Here is a 23261-nt window from a genome sequence, read left to right as displayed (position 1 = left end):
TCAAACCACATAAAAGAGTTATCTTTTCCTAAATTAAATCTAGCTAGTAACTAGCTGCTGTCGGTGTGCAACATCATTGACTTCTCAGGAACAAAAAACCTGAGATTTGTTGCAACTAGCTTTGAACATCATCTATAAGTTGATTGAGAGATATAAGTTTAAAACTTAAGATCTTTAAGGAACTTTATTCTTTTTCCACAAAGATTTAACATGGTATGTAAGAGAGAAATATAATAAGAGCCACGATTTATTCACAATCATACATTACATAGTGTATATATATATATATATCACGATTAGAACCACTTTTAACTGATAGACAAATTAAAATAAATCCAAGGATCCGGCTAGTGCATGGCTAATGTAGGATAAAGTTACTACTATTATCTTGTTATGAATAGAAGAAAACAAACAAATGTCGGCCTTGATCTTCAAGACAAAAGGAGCATTCTCCTTTGTATTTCCTCTTCTGCCTTTCATACTAACGTAGTACTTTTCATGAAGTTTATGTTTCTCTTTACTTATGTTGTACTACAATTTTCTGCCACATGCATGGTGCAGGATGCTAAAAGCCATATATAAATTAGATTAGATGATGAGTTGCATAGAGATAGCACATAGCAAGGCAGGGCTGACAATAAAGGAGCAAAAGATGACAACATTTGTGCAAAGGGAGAAGAACTTACTTACACCGAGAATGTCATTGTGGCGATATCTCCACTCAATCACAAATGTTAATGCGTAATTGGTTTGGAATTTCGCTATAATGGCATTCATGATCCATGTAAGTTCTTCTCGTGCTTAAGAGACACAAAATAGAGAGACTACCATGGTGGCATATTTCCGTTGCATATAAGTTGTTCTTGTGCTTAGGACACATAAGTTCTTCTCATGTACTTAAAGGACTTCATTTTAATTTCTGGCCTCGGGCCACTGAAAAGTCAGGACCAATGCTGCTAATAAAGAGATCATCAACGAATTAACCTCTCTCTAATTGTTAACAAAACCATGTTTAGCAAGAGTTTCTTGTTACATAATTTATAAGTAATCCAACATGCACGAAAGTTTTTATAATAAAAAAATCCTAGAAGTAGTACTCATCTTTTATTTCATTTCCAGCAACAACAAAAATAAAATAAAAATTATTTGCGTGAGAGTGAAAGAGAGTCTTATTATATCGCGATAAGAGTTGAAGAGAAGATATTATGAGTTAAGAGCTGAGATGCCCAAGTCATTGGATACCTTCCGTCAGTGGCCAGGTGGAAAGTTCAATTTATGTTTATTTTATTTTTATTTCTACTTTCAAAGTTTTCTCTATTACGATAAGGATAGGCCTTCCTCACTTCTCTTCACAGGAAACTGTTCGTCACGCGCCTGCACACATTGTCATTGACGCTCATTGGTTTGGCTTTGTCTGCCGTCTGGAGAGTGCTGTCCACTTTCTTTAGGAGAGTGGTTTTGATATCTTTTAGACACTTGCACTCAGTTTTTCTGAACGACCCTGGTGGCAGTTCATCAATTTGGAAAGTCACTAAAAAATTTGTTGCAGCAACAAACTTAACTGCCTTGCAAGCACAAACCTACCTATAGCATCTACTCAGATTAGAATATAATCATGATTCATTACCTCATGAATACTAGATTGAGTCGGATTCGAGGGTCATCAAATTAGGTATGTGGGTCATCATCGTGTTAAGTATGTCGGTCACCAATTTGGGTTCAATAGTCCGAACGAGCATCAAGAAGAGAGCATGTATGTTACCAAGTTTGTTCGGCAGACACTTGTTTAGGATTACGGTCATTGAAGTAACACCTACTTATGTGAATTTTAGAATGTAATTTTTCTTAATGTCAAATTGTGAATTTAAGGCCATAGAATATAAGCTCATGTTTCAAGTTGTTTGTAAACAAATTTTGGTGAATTTTTTGGAATTAAGAAGGAAAAGGGTCTCGGAACTGGGTTCCATAGCCAAACATGAGATTCGAGGGTTCCAGTCCAAGTGTGGCGATTCCAGATACTAAATTTTGAGATTGGAGTGCGATGAATGTGTGGTGATGTGGAAATAGTGAATAAGAAATGAATGCAGAAAAAAAAACTAAAACTAAAAAATGAAAACCTTCGATGGTTGTTTTGAAAAGTCACCCTTAATTCAAAAGCTCGGATATGATTTTAACCAATTCAACATCTTCATGAATATTTCCTCTTTGCTACTTCTTTCCCAGCCCCCTTTTGTCTTTTCCAATAGTAATATTTTGAACTTCTTTTTATTTTCTTGGGCATGCATTCTTCCTCATGTCATCTAATACTAACATACGCCATAGATTCTATCTGCAGTATTCCATTCCATTTGTGGTTGGCCTGCAATAATGCAGGCGTCTCGCCCAAAACACATCGGCTTTAATGGTATATTTTAGCCCACTTGTAAACATACTAAGTTGTTGGTCTTGGGTTGGCTCTTGGGAGAGAGAAGAGAACCATAACCAACCTTTCCCAAATTGGTTTTAATGGTCACCACCAAATTCAATCTGTTGCATTTAGCCAACTCTCCAAACAAAGATGGAATTTACTACATAAGATAAAAAATTATAACTACAATTTGGGCACTCATTTTGATGGTGTTTAAGTAATAAATACAATTTCATCATACTCTTGAATTTAACACCTCGTTTTCACCGATGGGCCGTACAAACGCACACGTTTGAATGGAAAAGCAGCCAATGATGGCGCTTCCCTCGCTTTCACGGACCCCCTCGCGCCCTGCCTTGTCCCCACCAACCCACAATTCACGCGCTTTTTAACTTTTTTTATTCCCAAAATATGAACTCACACCGCCACCGTGACTTCATCGGCACTACAAGTCTACAGCCACCTCAGGAGCGTGTATCTCCGCAATTTCAGTCAAATTATCAGAATAATATTTTACTTTTTTTTTTTTTTTTTAAACCGAAGAAGGGGAAGGAAGATTTTCTCACAAACTCTACTAAGGTGTAATAAAGATTTAAACATGAGATTATTAGTCTGTATATCAAAACGCTTTTTCATTGAGTTAGATTCTATCGATGAAAAACATTTTATTCTTTTAATTAGAAGGAAACATTCATTTTCATTTTCATTATAACACACGAAAAATTTGTTTATTAAGCAATATTTCCGTCCTGAAATTCTTTCTTGGCAGAAAAAAGAAAAATTGCTAGTTGAATTGAAGTCAAAGTATTGGCGGGAAAGAGATCCCAATCTTTTGTTTTGAAAAAAATCGGCGAGGAAGAAGAACGGCGGAATCTCACATGAGAGCGTTGGGTAAGGCGCTCGCTGTCGCGGGCTTTCAGCGTTTGCAGCTTTTGCTTCTCCTAAAAGCTCATAATGAGTGGCGCCATTAAAAACTCATAATTCATATATTTTATTTCTAAATAACAAATCCCAACATTTTTGGACCTACTTATAATTATCATCATGTTATCTCAATCACATCATTCATGACCAAAAATTTTAAACTTAGAAAGTTTGATAATTATATTATTGTAATATAATTAGTTGATCAAATTTGTTCTCTTTTATAAAGTTCATTGTCGATTTAGTTTTCATCAAGGTTTTCTTGGGGTCTTATCATCGATTTTGTTCTTAGATGAACTCCTTTATTTTGCATTATGAGCTTTTCAACGAAAGTGATAGATTCAAACTTGAAACATCTTTTAAATTATAAGTTTTTAGTGTCAAATGATGTAACGAGGAGAATAAATAGATTTTATATCAGTCTTTTTCTAAACCTTGCATCATTTGTAATAATTATGTTACTGATGGTAGCGTACGCCAATGATTCAATTTGATTCTTCTGTTTTTAATATTCCCAATAGCAAGTCACACGTGAACAGTCACATGCTCTTTGGAATCTTTCACTGATCCCGAGTCGACTCACATATATAATTTCCTTTCATAAAACCTAAATTACAAATTAATTATTTAAAATCTAAAACAAACAAATTAGATGAGACCATTTACATCAGGACATAAACAGAATCAGTCCAAACCCTAACCATTAAAGCGAAAAAAGAAAAGGAAAAAAAATACAGCAAGAAAGATTTACATCAGGACATAAAGTACGTCAACAAGTCAATCATTGAAACCAAGGGAAATTAATGTCAAACAAATCACCATGAAGCAAGCCAAAATGAACTGACAAACAACTGTAATGGAGTCGGTAATTGAAGCCACAACATTCTGATGTGTACAAGTTACAACTTGGTTACAAATCTCTTGCCAAAAGTTACATCAGATATTATCACTCATAAACTTGCACAGTATAGAACTTCCTTGCATTGCAAGTATATGGCAATGACATGATCAACCGAAAAAATATAATGCAGGGAATTTAATCAAATACAATCAATTGATATGACAAAGTACCTTTGAGATCTACAAAGTTCACCTCTTTATTTTGCAACAATGGTGAACATGAAAGAATAATACAACTGTTCTTGACCCAAAAGAAAAAAAAAAGCCAAAGTGTTGGCTATTGGTATCTCTAATCTATTTGCTGAATATTGATAGGAGTGAAAAGCCTCATCCTCACAGGAAGAGTACCCTAAATTCTTCATGCATTTCTCATTCAACAAAATCAAACCATAAAAATTTGACACACGATTTGTTGTTTTGGGTAAATGTATCTAACAAGAATTTGAAAATAGTCAGTTTTTAGGCTGGTTAGTACCTTCACATTCTTGAATCACATCCGGTGAAGCACCATCATCAGAATCATCATCTGGATCTAAGTTATCAACTGACATTACAAAGGCAGGACAAACATTTGGCACATTGTTAGGGCCATTTTCTGGATCTTGCGGAATGGGAGCAGCAGGAATATTTTCTAGGTCTTCCTGAAATTCGGCACCATCTTCATCTGACTGGTAGGAAAGCATAGCCATTATCTCTGGTGGTACAAGCTCAAGATCTTGTGGAATGGGAGCAGCGGGGATATTTTCTAGGTCTTCCTGAAATTCGGCACCATCTTCATCTGACTGGTAGTGAAGCACAGGTATTATCTGTGGTGGTACAAGCTCAAGCACGTGCTCTGGTTTATGTTGCTGATTGAATCGTCCAGGGATCTTAAAAGGAGCATTATAGCATGCTCCACATAGGTCAAAACCCATTTTCTCCACGCAGTCTTTACATTTGTACCTCTCCCCAATAATTGGAGACATCTGCAAAGAGCATAGCGGTATAACAGTCACTAATAAAAAAATAACACAAGCAGTTCTTAGCTTACTCTATGATTTGTAGGGCAATTCCTATTATGATTTGCAAGGCACTTCCATTAGTTTATTATTATATTATTTATGGCGAACACTTTATCAATACAACGGTTGCGTCCACTGGTGTCCCATGCTCTGATACTCATTTAAATCTTTAAAGAATTTGCCTCCATTCACTTAGGAAAAGGAGTGCAGATCTAGTAAGTAGAAGTGTGGGATACAGGTGAAATTAGAAGAGTGGATCTAATAAAATAAAGCCAAAAAAAACCATGGTAGTTTTATTAATTTAATTATCAATAAATTTATTCCAAAATTCTTTATGCAAATTGAGTTAGTCCACTGTCTTTTTAGAGAAAGCTCATCACCAATTAAGCAACCTTGGCCCTTATTCTTAAATGGAAATTTGATAAGTAGACAGGGACAAAGGACATTACCCCACAGCAATCACAACCAATTGCAAAATGAACTTTCTGCCCAATCCCAGACCAGCCGGATAAGTAATCATCAGAAAGCGTTGACACTGGCTGGCCAGCACGTTGATGAGCATGCACTGAATGTGAAATCAAGTTAATCTCATATGAGCACCAGAAACAAGACAGCGAAAAACAACTAAAATAAGAAATGCATAAAAAATAGAACAAGAAAAAAAGTACTGGAAACATCAGTAGTACAAAACCAAAATATCCACAGTATGACTAATTATGTCTCGCATAACTGAAGTACAACATAAGAAAAGCCAAAGAAGTGGGTTACGACTTCGACACAAACTAGTGAACAAAGCCTGAAGTAAGTAAGGAAAAATCAGATCCTAATATTACAATCAAATATATTCAAAGATAGCAGAGGAAGAACTGGAGAAAAAGGAAAAATGGCACAAACAATAGGGTTTAGTTTTAGAATACAATAGATAAGGAAAAAGTAAGATGGCTGTATAACCAAGAAATTCGAATCTTTGAACTGATACAATCAGAGGTTTTTTAGGACAAAATAGTGGACATGAATGATGTTCAATCTGAATTCTGAATCCCAAAGAAGATATTTTACAATTTCTTTTCCAGTTATGTAGCTTAGGCAAGGCAAGTTCTGAAGATAAATGATCATTAAAACAATATTAATTTCCGAGGCATAATACATGATCCAATCCTAGATAATGATACAAATATTAGAAAAATCTGAAGCAGAATAAAAGCACCAAAATCATAAAAGTTCTTAAGACTCTCATACTCACAATCAGCTTGTTTTATTGAAGATGATTGTCTCTGTGCATATATTTCAGGATATTGCTCCTCCAAGAAATGTTCTAAAATTAAGCAAACACTAGGGAATCCATTCGGATGCATGCTTTGACAAATATGACACCTGGAAACTCCATCAACTGGGATGTTGATACAGGATTTACAATATACTGCACAAAAGAGATTTTGAATTAGTTTATATTGACATGAGCATTCCTCTGACTTTTATGTTCAACATAACAGTTTAAGTGATGTAGGTTACCATGGCCACAATTGAGAACAACAGGTTGAAAGAGCAGGTTCTTGCATGCAGCACACAGTAGATCAGAAACAGAAACCTTATTGTGAGTTCCATTTTCAGGACCACTATCATGCAAACAGTCTTCTTTGATGGCCGCATTTCCAGTAGCTTCAACATTCTTTAAAGATGTTGTAGGCCTTTTACTATTAGCTTCATCATCTAACGTAGTTTCTGGTGAATTTACAAGTGAAGGAGATCCTCCTACCCCAGACGAACAACTTTCAGAGTTCTTTGACTGAACATTGTCCAGAATATTTGACTCCTCAGTAGGATGTGATCCAGATATTGGATTATCAAATTGAGGTGAGAAGTAACCAAATTCCTTTTCCTCTTCTGGAACAGCCAAGGAAGACGAGACAGTGAATTATTTATGAGGAAACACTATGTCATATATCATGAGATTGCAACTGCCATACAAGTCACTCACACAAGCTTCCGAAAAAACTGAGAACATTGAGAATGTCGAATTAATATGACATCAACCAAAACATCAGTGTTTTAAGCGTTACCTCAAAACAAAGGAACCAAATAATACAGAAAAAGGTGAGGCAAAGTAACACTTTAAAATCCACACTCCACCTAGACCTCAGATTAGCAAACACAACCATTCTTTGACGGTCACCTAACAATTCTTAAACTCTTATTGTGAATTTATTCATAATACTCTGAAATTCGTTAAAGGTTATCTAACCATTCTTGCATTCCAACAAAATCTAGAGACATTTCGTCTTACTGGATAGAGTCATATCAATTTCCGGAAAAAAAGATTACTTACAAACACATCTATGGCAGTACAGTCTAAAAGGAGCCAAAAGAGGCATACTTGCACAATTTTGATTTAAAAAAGAAAAACTGCTTTGCGCTTGCAAAGTATCATATTCCATAAAATCTAGTCGATCTCATGCAATATGGCTTCCACTCTCCAAGGCATAGAGGTAATTCTATTGGTTGGAATCGTGATTTTTTCAGAGTGTTGGTGCAAAACAAATTTATTGCTTTCTTTTTTCTGACCACATATATTCGCTGTAGGTTCATAGAAAAACATTAAGCTCATGACATCTGACTAAGGAGTCCTATCTGGTGCCATTAGACATGCAGGATGGGGCTATTTTCAAGGTATCACAAGAACTCCTTACAAGTCATTAGCTACACTCTGAAGAACCAATGAAGATGCTAATGTAAGAGTACTCATGTAACCACTCATATACATGTGCACCATATGTCAAAGAAATCTTGAACTTCATTGTTTAATCACATTGTCTTTACATTGGAAAAAGGATGTGTGCACATGGAAACACTAGTTTCTAGGAAGACATAAGTTTTCAAAAGGAGAGTGAGTTTATCGGTGGAAATAACTAAGTTGTAAGCATAGATAACTCATTTAAAGTGGTAAGCAAATCAACCCAATAAATGTTAAAGCAGTTCAGTAAAGCTCACCTCTCACTTGTTTTTCCCGTTGCTTATATGCTTCGGGATACAACTTCTGGAGTAAGAAATGCAGCAACTGACAGATACTAGGAAAATGATTATATGGGCGCTGACAAACTGCACAATAGGACTCACGAACAGCATTCATGGCATTGAAGACACACCAGAAACATGAAATGTCGCCGCAGCCTGCAAACATCATAAAGTCTTCAGAAAGGGATAACTAGATATTCATTGCTGCTAATAGCCAAGTGAGTGAAACATATATTTCAAAATACAACGGCACGATTTATCACCTAATACAACTGGCTTGTAAAGAAGATCCCTGCAAAGTAAAAGAATCGCCTTTAGACATGTAGTTACCAGAAATAAAAGGTAAAAAAGTTAATTCAACGGAAAAATAAATCAGCAGGTGGAACAATTGAACCTCATTTTATACTAATATGTGTATTGATGCTAGTTCAATATATGCACAACAATAAGAATCATATCGAGTCATGGCTATTAGATGTGAACAATAATCTTTGTTTGATTAGTACACATGCCCTTCTGTTTTGAAATAAATTTCTTAGCTTTTTCTTATTATTTAGTTAATTCTGCTAAAGAATTAATACGTACATTGAAATTGCCTATAGTTCTTCATGAGATTGTAATAAAAGCATGGAGAATTGTTCATAACGTGCTAAACCAAACAACAAAAATTCAATTCTCAGAAAAGAAAGTGAGACAGAGAGAACCAGCAAACCCAAATTTCAAGCTCCAACAATTGTAATCCAAACAGCAAGCAGTGAATTAAATAAACAAATTATGCAACTCGAGAAAAAAAGAAGGCTAGATGGATTTTGATGTTGCAGAAATTGAAGAAATAGATATATAAAAAGGAAAAAAGAAAAGAAAGAAACCACTGACAGGCAAACACAGCATTTGAACTCTTCTCGGAATTCGTCGGCTTCAAGCTCTGGTTGTGGTTGTTGTTTTATTAGGGTTTTATTGTCTTCCATTTCGAATAAATCTCAGACGGGAGAAGGATGATTCTTTTAACAAAAATTTCAGTGGCGGTTTATGGAGCGCCTCGACCCATAAATAGAAATTATCCATCTAATTATTATTATTATTTATTACTATTATTACATTTCTTCTTTTTCAATATTATTATCAGTAAAATAACATTTTGGTCACTATAATTAGGGTCGAAGATGATTTTGATCACCATGATTTCAATTTTCCAAATTTCGTCCTTATAATTGTAGTTGTTATCAAATCAAGTCGAATACATCAATCCTGTCAATTAAGTCCAAATAAATAAATAAAATACAAATAATTAAAAAAATAAAAACAAAATAAGAATTTATATATCCAACAAAAATTCTATAAGGCACCAATTATGATGTACAAAATGAAAATATATAATGCATTATGCATAAGAGGTCTCAACTTGGAGATAAAAATGAAGAATTGCAAGCAATTGGACAATTAAGAATGGAGGGAATAATTTTATGTTATTGTGGAGTGACAGCTCCTTTGAAGTTCATGTGCTTGTGGGCCTGTCACGTGGCCAACTATGGTCCTTAAATTCCATCACATGTGCTAAGGACTATGCAACTTGCATCATATGGTTTAAGAATGTATCAGAAATCTCAATATAGCACTATTAAAACAAAAAACAAAAAACAAGTTGGTTAAAAAGAAATATTGAAACTTTTTAAAGACAAATAAAAGTTGGAGAGCTCAAATAATCATTCTTATAGTTTAAAAAGAAATGAAGTAATTCTACCTGTGAAGTTGCTGGCATGGGATGATTAAATATGAATGGTTAAAAAATGATAAAGTGATTATAAATATAAACTCGATGTCAAGTAGTTAAGAGTATTTGTATATGCATTGGAAGTGACGTGTTTAATTATTCTTTTATCGATATGACTTTTACGTGTCAAAGTTGAATTAGCCTGAAAATGTTATTGTCCTGCAGTGATTAGTATCTTTATTAAATGATGATGAGTCAGTCGTTTGAAATATGTGGTGGCTCAAAGATATATAGTATTGAGGTTTATATTAATGCAAGGAAAGTTTTCTTGTGCTGTTGGGTTTTCATAGTCAAACAGATAATGTTGTTCAGCAAACAAAGAAAACTGTTTAGATTAGACAAGTTTATGAAACCAGACGCTGACAATTCAATAATTATTTATAATTTGCAGAAAAAGACATTGAATAACAAGACTGATTCTACTTGAAGAAGAATTGGAAGGTGTTCATTTCTTTGTGTTTCTTCTTCGCTTTTCTGTTTTTCCACTTGATTTTGAGTTCACAATGATCAGTGAGTCGAACAAGTCTTGTTTAAGGGGCAAGTAGACTTGCAAGCTGCAATACTTGCGCAGGAAAGACATGTGGTTGATTTCTTGCTCTTGTAATGTGTAAAAAGAGTGTAAAGTACAATTGTTCAATTGAAAAAGCTTAATCCTTTTGGCAAAGGGCATATCAAAATCTTTAATCTATGAAGATATAAGGAATCAAACAATCTCGGGTGCAAAGTAACTGCGAAATCAAAACATTAAGAAAGAAACAATGTGATGTGCTCAATTATTTATCTCTACGTGTAACAGAGTAAAGTTGTAAATACACTCTTTCTTGATATAGGGTAGGTAAATTTTGTCTAATATATATGCCCAATTATTTACCTCTATCTGATAAATTTTTAAATTTTTAATTTTTTTGAGAAAACCTCCATGTGCTTAATTAATTACTCCTTGATACGGGTTGACGTTTCACTGTGTTCCTTATTCAGCATATCGCACGGACCCAAAACCCCGCTGCTAGGGTTTTAGAATGACCAGTAGAACTAATAATTGATCATCATCAACATCCACGCAGGGAAGGGTCAAACATGGTGGTACCTCCTTACAGCTTCAACATCCTCAGATTGGGTTATTCAATAGTTTCTTGTACATTTGCTTCCACAACTAAAAGATTTTTAGTTGGAGATCTAAAACCCTCGCACATTTCTCTTAAAAATCATTTACTTCACAGACCCATCACCTCAAAAATCTCAGCAGACCAACACAATTTCACAGTCGCTTACCTCATAAACTCATGTGGGTTGTCCCCAGAAGACGCAATTTCATCATCCAAATGGGTAGAGTTGCAATCCTCACAAGGAGCAGACTCTGTTTTGGCCCTTTTGAGCAACCATGGACTCTCTAAAACCCAGATCTCAAAGGTTGTCAGGTTACGCCCTGCTATTCTTGTAGCTGATCCTGAGAAAACCCTTTTGCCCAAGCTTGAGTTTTTCAGCTCTGTTGTAGTTTCAAGGCAAGACCTTGCAAGAATTCTGTGTTTTAATCCCCACCTTTTGGCAAGAAGCTTGGAGAATCAGATTATACCAGCTTATAAATTTCTCAGGAGTCTGATTTCCGAGGAAAATGTAGTTGCTGTTTTGAAGCGCAGCTCATGGATTTTCCTGGAAAATTGCAGAAAGAGTGTGGTGCCCAATATTGAGCTTTTGAGAGAATTGGGTATGCCCGAATCATGCATTGCTCTGTTGCTAGCTCACAACACTCAGGTCTTGATGCACAAGCATGAAAATTTTGCTGCAGCTGTGGAAGAGGTTAAAGCAATGGGATTTGATATGAAGAAATCAACTTGTGTGATGGCACTAAAAGCATTGTGTGGGGAGAGCAGTAAGTTCATATGGAATCGAAGTTGCGAAATTTACAAGCGGAGTTGGGGTTGGTCTGATGATGATGTGATCTCTGCTTTCAGGAAGATTCCAGGGTGCATGATTCTGTCTGAGAAGAAAATAATGCAGGTAATGGATTTTTTAGTGAACAAGATGGGATGGCCTTCAAGAGTGATTGCCACATATCCTGTGATTTTGTGTTTCAGTTTGGAGAAGAGAATTATTCCAAGGTGTTCAGTTGTTAAAGTTTTGCTGTTGAAGGGGTTGATAGATGAAAACTTCAGTTTTTCCTCTGTGCTGTTGCCTACAGAGCAGCACTTCTTGGAGAGGTTTGTGACCAGATATATCAACCAATTACCTATGTTGTCGGATGTGTATCATGGAAAATTGGATGTCAAGGATGTGTGATTTTTTGCACTATACTAATAGTTTTGCAGGCTTAATGTTTCATTTACTTGACAAAGATGATCAAAAGAAATCCCATGAACAAAATATCTTTCATCATTCTTAGCATTTTCAATCGTTCCACATTTTCTTTCATATCGGTTTCCCTATGTAGGGTAAATAAGTTACATTTTCATCCACTAATGTGACATGAATATAAATTAGACCATATTGAAACCTCATCAACATGTGAATTGGAACTGTAAGCGATAGATACAGAACCATGGTCGCGACATTTTTTATAGTAAGTGATTGATACAGAAGTGTAGGATTAACAACAGGAGATGAAGTTGCAGAGTGAGAATCAGAGGAAGAATCCGCCGTTGATGAGCAAAAGACACGAAGAATAGGAAGTAAAGACTGTTTGGGAGGTTAGAAAATGAGAGAGAAAGAAAATCACAGAATCAACCAGTCGTAAGACAATTGGCTCTGATACCATGAAGAACACTGTAAAACTTCTGAATATTCTCATTCATTATTGAATAATGATTACAATACACAGATAGCTTAGCTAACCAAGCTGTACAAGCTTAACAGATACTCTAACTAAACTTAACCACAACTGGTATTGATTAACAGAAAAGAGGGAAGCATCTGCTAGCTGTGAGGTGCATGGTAGCATTGTATAGCTGCAGAATCAGTTGCATTTGATGATCTCTCTACATGTTGAACAAGTCTTGTTTAACAGGCAATTAAATTTTTGTATGAAACTTGAAAGCTGCAATATTTGCACAGGAAACACATGTGATTGATCGGTTTGCTCTTGTAATGTGTAAAAGGAGTGTAAAGAACAATTGTTCAGTTGAAAACATGCCTTGAGTTTGAGGATTTCAACCCTTTTGGCAAAGGGCATGGGAGGCATAGAGCCCTTTTGTTTGTTCTGTAAACAATCATAATGTTTAGTTTTTGCATAAAATCTCATTTACAAATATTAGTGTTGAAGAATGTAAAAATAAGTGAGTATAGCACTAATAACCCAAGCCAGTATTTTTTTTTTCTTCCCGGGAAACATAAGCAAGTTATTTTAGTGGTTTATTTGGCACATTAGATGTAATCTGTAGTTTCTGTTTGGGTTAAACACCTTTTTGGTCACTAGGTTTTACACAAAAATTCAATTTGGTCATTGAGAAATTTTTTTAGCCAAATTGGTCACTGTGTTTCCCAAAGTTTACAATTTATAGACATTCAGTTATCTTCCAATAAATGCAGTTTTTATTTAATTTTTTTAGGAAGCACATTCAATCTTCTTTCTCTAACTAAACGAGTTAGGGTATATTGTGCTATTAGGGTTTAACAAATTGCGGGAAATCTTGGATTGAAATCAAGATTATGAATTATAAGGTTGCTATATTGAAGTATGAATTGATTCAGTGAGAATCTTATTGTGACTTTGGATGACAATCAAGGTGATAGAGCACCAAAATATGTTGGTAAGTTGTTGATTTCATTTTAATTTGGTTTGGCATTTTGATTTTCCTTATACCTCACAATTTCAATTTCAACCTAAGATTTCCTCCAATTTGTTAAACCCTAATATCCCAATATACCCTAACTCGTTGAGCTAGAGGAAGAAGACTAAAAAAATAACAATAAAAACTACACTTAACGTAGGAGAGCGGAATGTCTCTATAAATTGTAAACTTTGAGAAACACAGTGACCAATTTGACTAATTTTTTTTTCTCGATGACCAAATTGGATTTTTGTGTCAAATCCCAAAAAAGTTTTTGTTTTTTAATCTCTACCTCTATTTTCTTTTAATTATCAATTTTTTTTTTGGGGTGGTGAGGAGAGGAGGAATCAAACTATCTTGAGTGGAATTGTAATTGCAAAACCAAAACATTCAAAAAGAAACTGTGGTCAACTTTTCACATGTGCTCATTTATTTACCTCTCTACGGGTAACTTAGTGTAGGGGCTTTTTTGTTCCAGCAACTACAGATGGGCCTGAGCTGCTATAAAAAGCAAATGGCTGGAGTTGCCCCTACGTCTGAGTTTAAGAATCAGGCCCCAAGAGTGCTTCGACAGGTTCGTGGACCCTTAGGGAGCACTTTGGTTTCTTTTACCAACAAAACCAATAGCTTCTTATAGACCAATATTTTGGCTTGGCTTGAGAAGCTTGCGACATAGAACTTGAGCATACATGAGTTTAGTATTAGAGAAAGAAAGCTTGGATTTCCTATGAGAAATAGGGGTTCAAAGCATGGAGAGAGGGAATTTTGAGAAGATTTTTTTAAGGGAAAAGAGGAAAAGATGAGGGTGGAAGAATGGGTGACTTGAGCAAATTTCCAGCCACTTGATGAAAGCTTCGTCACGTTCTTGGAGGGTTTGCTAGAGGAGAAAAAGGAAGGAGATGGTAGAAAATAGCTCGAATTTGAAGGGTTCCAGCAGTAAGGGAGGGTGCTTGCTTGCTCTGGTGTGGTTGGTTTTGCTGGGTAGGAGATGCCTATTTTTTATAAGCGCTAGAAGCCCCCAATTTTATCAAGTCTTCTCCTTCATTTTTCTTCACTTTCTTCCATACAATCCTCTTTGGTGAAACTTTCCCAGAGCGCATAGGCACGAAGCCTTTTGGAGTTTCAAGATTGTCACGCGGTGGGGCTCCTTCATGTGGGTGAGGTGTTGCTTACTTTTCTTCCTAGTTTTCCTATTAGAGTGGCTTGGTGCTGTTGAGGCCCAAAAAATCCATGGTTGTGCCCGAATAAATTATCAACCTAAAACGACACTCCATTAAGGAAAAGCGTAAAGCGGAGTACACGAAAACCCGCAACATGTGAGTTATAGTTCACGTGCTATGCTAAATAAATTTGCCATGCTAGGGGTTGAGATAAACTATACCGGCTCTACAAGCCTATGCCGAAATTAAACATCGCAGTCCTTCCCAAGGACGATAAAAGCCTTGAGCTTCAAAAACTCTGATATGGTGCAAATAGATAGAAGAGATTTCATCAAAATGGGAAAAACCAAAGAAGGAGATGAGAAAGGAGGGAAAAGCTTGGCCAAAATAGGTAGAAGCCATTAGGGTTTCTTGAAAAACGGTGGTTTCTAGCGGCTATAGATTGAGGCTTCTCCTACCTAACAAATCCAACCCAGATTTAGAGAGTAAGCTTTCTCTTTAACTTGCAAAACCTAGCAATCTCGTGCACTCGCTCACCTTCTTCTCCGTTTTTCTCTTACTGGCAGACAGAGTATCTGTCAAGTTTCGGAAGAGTATTGTTCTTCATTTCTCTCTTCCTAGTCAAATCTCCTACAAGCTTCTTCTTTCTTACCTTAACACTCCCTTTTTTCCCCTAAGAAAGCCTAAAGTTCCCCTCAGTGCTAAACTCATGTTGATTTTGTTCCATACCACATGCCTTTCATGCCAAGCTCAAAATTTTATCTGTAAGCATGCATAAATTATCTGTAAGCTGCTATCGTTTTAGTCGGTGAAGGTAACCAAAATGCTTCCTAAGACTCTATTGCCCTTTTGAAGCATTTTTGGGGCTTAATTTTCGATCTCGATACGGGACGATTTCTTGATTTGCTCCTTACGGCCACCCATTTGTAGTTGTCGGAAGAAAAAGCCCTACATAAATTGGCGACTCACTGGGGACCAGACCAGGCTGTTATTTTCACTAATGCCTTCAAGAAAGAAGAGCATAAGTAATTCCATGGCTTCCCAAGACGAGCTGGACTACGGTGACTCAGGATCAAGGCAAAATGCCTCTCATAGAGAGAAAGAATATGCAAGTGAGAGAGCTTTCACCCTCATAGACCTCGTTGCAGCCATCCATGCTATGGGGGAAACCTAAAGGGAAATGATGGACACCACCAAAGAACTGAAAAGTTCTGTCTTTAAGCCAAGCGAAGAAAATAACAAACACCCACAAGGAGTCTGCTGTCCGAAAGGGTTCTGAACTAAAGGAGCCATCTTTTGTCACTCATGAAGATGTGATTGCCATGCTGGAGAAGAAACTAAGCCGAAGCCAGGAGGATTGGAAGTATATTCCTCAGCCACCATATCCATCAAGCCTACTCCAGCAGCTATACCCCAATGGATATAAAGCACAAAGTTTTGTCCTTTTCGACGGAAGGAATGGAAGCCCGAAGGAGCATGTCAACCACTTCATTGATGCTTTGGGACCACACGCTAGTGATCATAATCTCTGTCTCTGGGAGTTTTCAAAAAGTCTTACCGATCGTGGTTATACGTGGTACACAACATTAGCACCAGGCTCTATTTGCTCTTGGGAGGATTTGGCAAGCAAGTTCTATAAGAAATACTTCCAGCATTTGGAAAGAGTTACTACCACTCAACTCAACAACACCCGCTAAAAAAAAAAAAAAGCGAGGATCTCGTGGACTTCATGCGTAGGTTCCGGGACCTGGCTCTAGACTGCTATGATGAGAAGGATGAGGAAGTGCTTGTTGAAATTTGTATCAGCAACATCGTGGCAGATTATAGAGTTTATTTGGAGAATATTGGCATCAACCAATTTTCTCGGCTGCAGAAGCGAGTGAGAAAAACAAGCAGGTCGGTCAAGCTAATCAGTGCAAGAAGCTTGGAAGAGCGAAGAGGAAGAACGCCACTTGGGGGCTTCATTTGGTCAGCAAGATTATCGAGAGATAGCTGCCATAACCTGTCATAAGAGTTGCAAATCAATCTCTGATTAATTGGGTTATGAGCAACATGCAAGTAAAGCAGTAGCTGTGGCTGTGTTAAATATTTCTACAGAGCATGGCAGCCTAGTACAACACATGCAAATACATGCCAACGTAAGCCACAAGCTTTCATGCTATTGCAAGTCATGCACGCTCCTTGGCCCTTTCATACTTGGGGGCTTGATTTGATTGGAGTATTCATCAATGCAAAGTGGCTCAAGCTTTACTACTGCTAAGTTAATCTTATGTCAAACACTTTTTATTATTGCATTTCCTTTTGCTTTAGACATGAACTCCTTCTGTTTTATCTTTATATTTTGAAAAAAGACTCTTTTGCATGGTGCACCATCATGGTAGTAAGAGCTGTGCAATGAGATTGAAGGATTATTTTGAATATATATATATATGTCTCTGGAATTTTATTTTTATACATTTTAAACCTCATTTACATAAAACGAAACAAAAAAAAAAGCACGTGCAACTTAGCAGTAAGACATGCCAAGCAAAGTCACTTGGATAGTGTTTGGGGCCATCAACAAGCAGCATGCCTAGGCAAAATAATATGGGGCATGCATTCTTGAGCTGTTGGAACAACGAAACCATTGTCCCCTTTTGATAAGCAACCATAATATGCAAAACATATGAGAATTTTACAAAGACCATGCATATATTAGTCTGACCCTTTTTAGGTATGACAAGAGGGTGTTTTTCAGGCCTAGTGGTCAGACAAAATTTTGTAGCATATATCTTGTTTTTAAGGATATCCAACCTGTCTGAGAATCTCCAGCAGTTCATAAAAACAAATTTTGCCAACCAAGCATATATATATATATATATATATATATATATAAGACATGCAGATTACAACATGGTTCAAGCATTCAAAAATTAATACAAGCTCCAGTGATTCAACACTACATTACAAAGTCATAACGACATGGTCGTTAGAGTGTCCAAAAGAAAAAGAAAAAAAAAACTACAGTCAAAGCAAGATAAAACTACACATGCTAAAGACCCATGCAGCCTATGGTCTCCAAGGAAACAGAACCATGCGCCAAGATAATCGATCACCAAGCCAAGAAGAGACAACTTGCAAGAAGAAGATGTGTGTCAAGACCAAGTGATGCTGGAAGTAGTAGCCCTATAAAACAAAAAAGAAGAAGAGGAATTATATACCTTGAAGCTATGAAAAATGCCTAAAAGGAACGGAAGAATCCCTAGGAGATGATCTGGCTGCTGCCTCCGTCACACACTCAAGCATTGTCGGCAGAAATGCCCTTAGCAAGGAGAAGGGCATGCACTTCTCGGCGCTGGCTCTCCAATTCCTACTGCTTAATATTCAAGGCATCGACAACAGCTTTTACCTCATCAGAACCATGCGATAATTTCATGCTATGAATGTCTTGCGCTCCAAAGATGGCACGTGCTAGGTTCCTCACGAGGTTGAGGAGGAAATCCACATGAAAACCCAGAGTTATGGCCTCACACATTGCGTCTCGCCAACAAAGTAGTCTGTGATCGGTGATGTCAATGAGCTCCATGATATCTATCCCATGAAGCACCAAGCCAAGAGCCAGGAAGGCGGCACTTCTCGAGAAAGAGGAGGTGACCCCCGTGACCGCCATGAAACTCTCATATTGATCCATAAATTTCTTCAAAATTGCAATTGTCTCCGGATACACAAAGGCACCTTGAAAGAGTGCGTAACCATCGAACTTGTAACAAAGCGGAAGCAGCTCATCGATAGATTGGAGGATCTTAGCACTACCATCAAAGAAGGCTTTGAACGCCATGAAGGAATTCTCCCAATCTTGCCAAGACATGTTTTTCTCCTATAAATGCCCCATGGAGGTGGAAACATCACCGTCCTTATGGCTGCCATCAATAATCTCACCACGAGGCAGCGCTGCTGGAAGCTGTGGAGAGGTGCTGGTAGCTGTGTCGGATGTGACTAGGAAATGAAGAGTATGAGGCAGCACTGTGTCGGATATGCTTAGGAAAGGAGGAGTAGGAGGCTGCGCTGCTAGAAGGCGCATGGCAGTGTCGGCAGCTACGCTGGACGTCCCAAGAGGAGGAGTAGGAAGTGTATCCTCCGTGACTTGTGAGATGCTCTCAACCTGAAAAAAAAAAAAAAAAAGGAAGGTCATGCTATGAAGGAAAATCAACCCAGCCCTTGAAATATTTAAAGATATTGTATGTGTTGGGGTGCTGTGAAAGAAAAATCAGATCACATAAGGAAGGCCTTGTGGAAGTAGAAAAAAAAAACGTAGAGGCAATGGGGCAAACACTTTTGTGATCTTGTAAAAAAATTGGCAGCATGTACCTTGCACCTACCACAACCCAACATGTTAAAATCTCAAGCAACTCATGCATTTCAACCAAGCAAAGTGTACATAACAAGCTGGAAATCGTTATCTCAATGCATTCCAAACCTCAACAATTCATGCATTTCATTATTTCCAACCAAACAAAGAGTACAAAATAGGATGAAGCTTAATATCTCAAGCATTCTACATCAAAAGTTCTGACAGAAAGTATGCAACAATGTTGTGTTTCAAGTTTCCAACAACATGAGATTTAGGCTCTCCAAAAAAAAAAAGAAGGTACAACTCAAACCCAAATGCAGCCAATTGTGCTACAGATTAATACACCCTGCAGTTTCAAAAGGAAAAGCTACTACGCACTGAGCCAGCCAGCCCCTACAACAAAGAAATGCAATCTGCAAAGTGAAATAAGGACAAGTGTTAAAGAAAGATGGTGCTGGAAGATATGTCTTTTCTATTAAAAGAAATATATATATATATATATATTACAATGCGAAGAAGGAGAATCGGGTGCCTCAACTAGATCACGGTGCATGACTAAAATAGAATAGAAGAAACGCTATGAGATAATCCTTTCAATGTTTCCACTATGCACCAAGGGCCATTCTCAGTCGGTCATTTGTTAAGGAGAAGGTCTCGTAGCTTACGGCACTGACTCTCCAATTCGTGTTCCTGAAGGCTTAACAACTCTTGCTTAAGGGGATCATGCATATATCTTCATGCTAAAAGCAGCTCGTGCTCTAAAAACAGTGTATGCTATAACTTTTTTTAAGTATCCAGCAGGAAGTCCATGCAAGGTCCTAATAAGACATATGCTCAAGCACTTCCAGCATGCTGTTGTAAGGTAAAAAAATGATGCTTCCTTTGCGACCTTCAATCATCCGCAAAACATCTTTGGTAGTTGGGTCTGTCAACTCGCGTTCGAACCACTCTGGCCAGCCATTAGTAATGCTGCAAGGGTAGCCGCCGAAAACATGCATTTTCTTTATACAGCACCTGGAAATGAGAGTAGCCTACAAAGCTTACATAGTCCCTAAGATCAAGTTTTGGCAAGTGTTTCTAAGCGATAAAGGTAGGCATCTCTTCTTCAATCTATCGTGCAAGGGAAAATAGGCCATCACTCATCACAAAGGACATTGGGACTTATTATGTGAATCCCCGCAAGAATTGCCAACAAAGAATATGCTGCAAAAGAGCAAAGCATCTCTGTGTTAAAGCCAAGTAATTTCCACACTAGCGTGCAACCAATATGAACTTCACAAGCCAAGCCAAGCAAGCTATCTCACGCCAAGCGGAATGCATAAACAAAAATGTTTTCGAAGCATCATGCAATCTATTACTCGAGTTCATGACAAGCAAAGTTCCCATTCTATGCTCAATCAATCATTCCAGCGGACCCTTTCACAAAGCAAGTGGTACAAACTGAACACCACTTACCTCCGAGTAACCTTTTTCACAAAAAAAAATAAATAAATAAAAAATTCCCTATGAGTTACACGGCATTCTTGTAGACCCATCATGCACATGTTTATATCTATCCCTATAAAGCCAAAAAATAAATAGTTATCCATGTCCAAGCTCTGAAAAAGAAAACCAATGGTGCTTTCCTGAAGCTTTCAACAGCCTCTAACCCTATCTATTAATCATGCGGTTACAAGCATACGCTCGTGATGCATATAGTTCAATAAAAAGGAGTTCAAGCAAATATGCAATTTATGACCCAAGTTCGGGACAAACAAAGTTCTCATCTTATGAATCAATAAGCATGCCAAGCAAATTCTCCCTCAAAACAAAAATCAAGCATTGCAAGATATGCATCCTGTCAACTTCTACTTCTCACGGCCAAGAACAAACTCTATAATTAATCAAGCATATGTTCGCAAGGGGAGTAAGCCTAGGCCAAGCACTAGTTTATCCTTATTCCTCAAATACTCAAATTGGCAGAGTCACTTACCGAAAGGCTAAAACAGAAGCCCAAAAAAATACAAGTTAGAAGGATGGAAGATTTGAAGGCTCCAGCAGCAAAAACGTCAAAGCTTCCAGCACTCACTTTCCCTACTTGTGCCAGAGACATATACACCTACATAGAAAAAACGCATCATGCAAAGTTCAGCCTTTTCACCAGCGCAAAAAAAGGCCACCACATGATAAAAAGGGGGAAGAAAAATGGAGAAAATAGAAGGATGCAGTCTACACCAACGATTTCTTCTCACAACGTACGCACTCTTCCAGCTTGCTGAAAAGAAATCAAAAAGGGATAACCACAAAAACTGATGCAAACCCTTCATTGCTAACGATTACTCCGACAAAAGATGGATGGATCAAAAGGAGTAGGCACTTGGTTGCCAAAACAAAGAGCAAAACCCAGGAGTATGAAGAACCCAACAAACCCCTTAATAGATTCAAGAAATTGCAGGAGAAAAGGGCATATGTTGTTAATCCCTCAAAGGATAGCCTCATATGCACCAATAAAGAAGGAATTGGGAATTTCGGAAGAAAACTCTGCACATAAACAATCTCTTCTAGCAACGACAAGCGGGTTTCTTCGTACAGGGGGACGGTGGAGTCGAACTCAACTCAGGCTTCTTCTCAACAGTTGAAGGCACACGATTTCTGCCCGGTCTCACATTCTCACTTCGTCTGAGTCTGTTGGAGAAAGGGAAGAGAACGAAGAAAAGAAAGATGGAAGGAAGTTTGGGTCTGGTACGAAAAAAAGAGAAAGAAAAGGAAGAAAAGAAGAAAATAATAAAAAAGAAAAGAAGAAGGCGGTTGGCGTTGGGAAACTGCAAATAACTGCTGGAACCAATCATGATGCGCCGTCACTTTGCATGCGGGAAGAGGAGAAGTTCTCTACAAATACAAATCTGATTTTTTTGGGCTGGGTTTAATTATTCGGCCCATTCCAGCACCTGTCTATGGCCTTTATAATTAAGGGGGCTAATGTTGAGGCCCAAAAAATCTATGGTTGGACCAGAATAAATTATCAGCCCAAAATGACACTCCATTAAGGAAAAGCGTAAAGCAGAGTACACGAAAACTCCCCACATGTGAGTTATAGTTCACGTGCCATGCTAAATAAATTCGCCATGCTGGGGGTTGAGATAAAATATACCGGCTCTACAAGCCCATGCAGAAATTAAACATCGCAATCCTTTCCAAGGACGATAAAATTAAAACATGCCAAGCAACATGCCACGTCAAGCACAAAATCGTTATCTCACACCCAACCACGCTACAAGCCTAAGTGGGCACAAGCCACTCAAATGCCTGGGGCTTGCTTGAGTGGTTTGTGGTATGAATGGTAATAAATCAACATGAGGCCCATTGATGGGCCTAGAAATGGAAAGTCTCAAGTTGCTTGGGAGCCTTAGGACACAAGTCCATTTCTTAGGCCCAAACATGTGGGTGAGCACAAGAGAAAAATAGCCCAATAGCCCAAGCAAAAGATAGCCTATTGACTCAACCAAAGAGCCCAATGTTTAACAAAAATAGTCCACTTGCTTAAGGAACCACCTTAGCCCATACAAAACTCCAAAATAAGCCACAAAAGCCTCAGCCCTTTGTTGAAAAAATAAAAGTCAAGTAGAGAAGGTCCGTAGGTTTATTACACAGAGCTGCCAGCACATGGAGGGAGCAAGTTTCAAAGCCAAAACATTCAAGGAACCAAGGGGTATTAGCGTGTAGGATGTCAGAGAGAGAAACACCCTTCGAACCAGCGTATATATCCCAACTCTTTTTCCCATCAGACTTAGCCATAGAAAAAAGGGAAGAAAGCAATAAAAGAGATGGCCGGGAATAGAAGTTTGCCATTGAGACAGCTGTGGGAAAATAGGGCCTTGAGCTTTAAAAACTCTGATCTGGTGCAAATAGATAGAAGAGATTTCATCAAAATGGGAAAAGCCAAAGAAGGAGATGAGAAATGAGGGAAAAGCTTGGCCAAAATAGGTAGAAGCCATTAGGGTTTCTTGAAAAAT

General features: G+C 37.5%; 2 protein-coding genes across 2 annotated transcripts; one reads left to right on the top strand and one right to left on the bottom strand.

The window, feature by feature from the left end:
• Nucleotides 1-4366: 4366 nt before the first annotated feature.
• LOC103324279 (E3 ubiquitin-protein ligase PRT1-like) lies at nt 4367-9286 on the bottom strand. The gene is made up of 7 exons (XM_089045789.1): nt 9121-9286; nt 8508-8536; nt 8221-8400; nt 6745-7116; nt 6476-6652; nt 5682-5797; nt 4367-5196 (listed from the first exon to the last, which is right to left on the bottom strand). The coding sequence occupies exons 1-7, from the start codon at nt 9210-9212 to the stop codon at nt 4684-4686; spliced, it is 1479 nt and encodes a 492-aa protein (XP_088901915.1). The 5' UTR covers nt 9213-9286; the 3' UTR covers nt 4367-4683.
• Nucleotides 9287-10977: 1691 nt separating this feature from the next.
• LOC107880134 (transcription termination factor MTEF18, mitochondrial-like) lies at nt 10978-12534 on the top strand. The gene has a single exon (XM_089044319.1). It carries the CDS (start codon nt 11093-11095, stop codon nt 12290-12292), a length of 1200 nt encoding a protein of 399 aa, XP_088900445.1. The 5' UTR covers nt 10978-11092; the 3' UTR covers nt 12293-12534.
• The last annotated feature ends 10727 nt before the right edge of the window (nt 12535-23261 follow it).

This window comes from Prunus mume, linkage group LG2 (assembly GCF_029339155.1).
Source record: "Prunus mume cultivar Tortuosa linkage group LG2, ASM2933915v1, whole genome shotgun sequence".
In the NCBI taxonomy this organism is placed as follows: Eukaryota; Viridiplantae; Streptophyta; class Magnoliopsida; order Rosales; family Rosaceae; genus Prunus; species Prunus mume.
Note: the sequence above shows the minus strand (reverse complement) of the source record. Positions and strands in the feature narration are given on the sequence as shown.